This window comes from Gekko japonicus, unplaced genomic scaffold, assembly GCF_001447785.1.
Source record: "Gekko japonicus isolate JY-2015 unplaced genomic scaffold, Gekko_japonicus_V1.1 scaffold4352, whole genome shotgun sequence".
Taxonomy (NCBI): Eukaryota; Metazoa; Chordata; class Lepidosauria; order Squamata; family Gekkonidae; genus Gekko; species Gekko japonicus.
In genome coordinates this window covers 9,726-13,073 of record NW_015169919.1, presented here as the reverse complement: position 1 = coordinate 13,073, position 3,348 = coordinate 9,726, and the positions used below count along the sequence as shown (strand labels likewise).

Below are 3,348 nucleotides of genomic sequence, written 5' to 3'. Positions count from 1 at the left end.
GCTGAACCGTAGTAGGGAGCCACCTCAGCGGTGGAGAGGGACCAGGCCTTGCTGTTTCCCCTGAGCATTATTGCCTAATAATATCTCTAGTGTGTTGGTGGAATGGATAGCGATTAGTTTCACAAGTTAATAAGAACATAGGCTTCTCTTGTGGCACCTTCCCCTGAAATGTGGAGAGGAGCAGACCTGTGGTTCTTCATGGCCCAGGCAGTGCAGAGAGAGATCTGCATTCTCAAAACTTTTCACACAGCTCATCAAGATGCATGCTAAGCTGCTTGTTAATCTGCCGGTGTGTTTAAATGGATGGCTAGCAGCAGATGCCTTGTGAGGAGGAATGCATTAGCAATACATGCAGGCGTAAAATTCGGAAAAGCCATTTTGCAGATTTGAGTTACATTGACCTTCTGATGGAGAGAGGACGAGACAAATGCGAGAAATTTGTCCGTAGTTCGATCTCCTCTGGGCTGTCTGGCCACTTTGGAGCGGCTTCTTCTGTACTGGTCTGGATCCAGTTTGGTTTGCTTCACGGGTTTTTGTGCCATCCAAGTGGAAGGAATGAGCCCACCCATCCCAGTCCTTCCATCCTGATTGTGGAGAAGTGACTGAGCTGGTTCCAGTGAAGTTCCTGTACAAGTGAGCTGGCCGATACCTCTGCATGCCATGAGGTCGCTTGATCAGCCCTCCTTTCCAGTGAACAGGAAACCGGGTGTCCCTCTTCCCAGAACAGGAGCCATGATTGTGCACAGTTGTTCTGCCATTACACTGCACATGGAAGACACTGCTGCTGTCAGGCCTCTCTGAAGCCTGACCCAAAGTAGCCACATAGGTTTCAGCATTCAGATGAGACTGTTTAGGGCAGAGGTCCCAGCCTTCTTGAGCCCGTGGGCACCTTTGGAATTCTGACACAGCGTGGTGGGTGCAGCCACAAAATGGCTGCCGCCGCCGACCTTCAGTCACACAGTGAAGAAGATCTTTGTGCCGTGGTGGCAGCTGCAGCCAAAGCAACGTTTCTAAAAAATTGGCACGGCCAGTCAAAATCTCCAAGCAGAAGACCTGCTGGGCAAAATCCCCATCTGGCCTCGCCTACTTTCTGCAAATACTTGGCTGGTGCCAATAAAGGTGTTGGCCGCCATGGCAGCCACTGGCAGTACATTGGGGACCCCTGGCTCAGGGCCTCAGTGTGGAGGTAGATAGCAGTCTTCCTGGCCCCCAGAAAAGCTTGGTAGCATGTGAACACTTGCTACATCTCGCTACCCTACCAACACAGCTCCGTCAAAAGGGTGTTATTTGAGTTTCCGAGGATCTGGAAGGCCTCTCAGGGATCAAAAGGCCAAGTTATCCTCGATCCAAGGCAGGCTTCCCACCATCTTCCAACCTGAAGAGGCAAAATTCTGTTAATAGCTATCCAGATAGATTAATACCCCCAGTCTAGCTTTTCTGCTGCTCTTTCTCTTTTGTTTGGGGAGGGGGGGATTCATGCACATCTCTAAACTTTGGGGGTGGGAGTCATGGTGCCCCTTCCTTTTCCTCTGTAGCTCAATCAGATTGTGTCAAACCATTTTGCAAAGGAGGGTTGTTTTTATAAGAGCCTGGCAAACAAGGGCACTTTGGGACCAGGCTTGTGAGCAAGGAATGAGCTGGCAAATATTAAAACCTGGGAGTCTCCTTTACCCCCCCCCCCCCGATACTGTCCATCACGAACAGAACAGAATCTGAAGGTTGCACCCGATACTTCAGGGGTCCATGGCTCTTTGTGCAAATATAGTACTGTGCAGAAACGTGAAGTATTGTGCTTGATGCTCTGAGTGGAAGAGAGACTCACTTCCTATCTCCCCCCTCCCCCCTTTGTTTTCTTTCTAGGATATGGACAAGACTTGAGTGGTTTTGGACAAGGCTTCTCCGATCCCAGCCAGCAGCCCCCCTCCTATGGAGGCCCTTCCGTACCACCTTCGAGTGGGCCGCCCGCAGGGGGCAGTGGTTTTGGCCGCGGACAGAACCATAACGTTCAAGGTTTTCACCCCTACCGACGCTAGCGCCACCCGCCTAGAAATCAGGGAGTTCTATCCAGAGCAGGATATCTGGTACCAGCTGAACCCAGGAATCCTAGACTTCTGAACTTGTGACAATCACCTACTTGCCGGAGGGAAGAAAAACAAAAACAAACCACAAATGTAACATCTTGGGGGGGGGGTGTTGGGGGGAGGAGGAGGAAGCTTTTGAGAACGAAGCTGTGGGTGATGTTTGGACTGCAGTTTTTAATTTTTTCCCCCCTTTCTCTAACCCATCAGCACAAATAAAGAGCGTGTCACTGGTTCAAACTACAGGGTTTTAAAAAACGTCTTCAGCTTTAATTAAAAACTTCAGGTTTCTTTCTCTATTTTTTGGTTGGAATTTTTTTTCCCTGAGCCTTTGTTTTACCATATATTGTAAACTTTATGTTTAAAGAAGAAGAAGAAAAAATATATACATTTACAGATTGTGAGATTTTTAAGATAAATTTTTCTACTATGTATGCTGGCTTATTTTTAATTTTAAAAAAGAAAAAAAAAACAGGGTTTTCTGTTAGCACTGCTTAGACGCAAGCGAGGGTCAGCTTCCAGCCTCCTTTGTTGGCGTGGTTGGGCCAGAAACTCTGGAAGTTTAAAAAAAAAGAATCTACTGTGTGTGTGTTGTGTTTCTTTTTCTTTCTTTTGTTTTGTTATCAGTTTCTGAGCTGGTAACAGCACAGGGGCAGAGTTGTTCGAAAGGCACGGTGTCACCTCCGAAGCACAGCGTTTCAATCTGGGCTTCAGATTCTTTTAAAAAAAAATCCTTTTGGGATGTGGATTTCATTAAGGGGTTAATGGAGGGCCTTGCAAAGATGTAGATTTCCCTCAGGCAAAAACTTAAAAATAAAATTGGTGCATTTTGCACTACCCAGTAATTTACCCCTGGTTTGAATAAAGAGAAGTACATTTGGATTAGAAACACAAACTTGTCTCCACTTTCCTTTCTTTGTCCAAAGTGCTTGCCTTCCTTGCATCATAAAGCGGCACCAAGAAGCCCCAGAGCCTTGCAGTAGCTCCACCTGGCTGCCCTGCTCGAAGACGGCATCGTAACAAGTGTGCCTTGCTTCACCACCACCATCACCACCACATGGGAGACCTTTCTCTGTTCTGTACTACTTATCCCCATGAAGACTACATATGAAAAGTATTGCTGCAGACCTCTTGAAATGTCTTTAGCTTTGAGAGCCGTGAGCTATCTTCATCAGGTTTCAAAAAACACTTTTATAGGGCCCCTCGGTCAGCTTTTTGTAGAAGACAAGCGGCCTCCCCCCTTACTGTTAAAAGCACCCTGGAGGCTTAA

At 47.3% G+C, this 3,348-nt stretch overlaps 1 protein-coding gene across 4 annotated transcripts in view; it reads left to right on the top strand.

Annotated features, from left to right (window-relative positions):
• DAZAP1 (DAZ associated protein 1) overlaps positions 1–2,928 on the top strand; it is a 45,393-nt gene extending 42,465 nt beyond the window's left edge. For 3 of the 4 annotated variants that reach the window (XM_015417522.1, XM_015417519.1, XM_015417520.1), the window contains one exon: positions 1,861–2,928. In XM_015417522.1, coding sequence (XP_015273008.1) covers positions 1,861–2,033 — 173 coding nt within the window. In that variant the 3' untranslated portion in view covers positions 2,034–2,928. The remainder of the gene's footprint in view (positions 1–1,860) is intronic. The other variant, XM_015417521.1, reaches the window with a different exon arrangement.
• Positions 2,929–3,348: the final 420 nt, after the last annotated feature.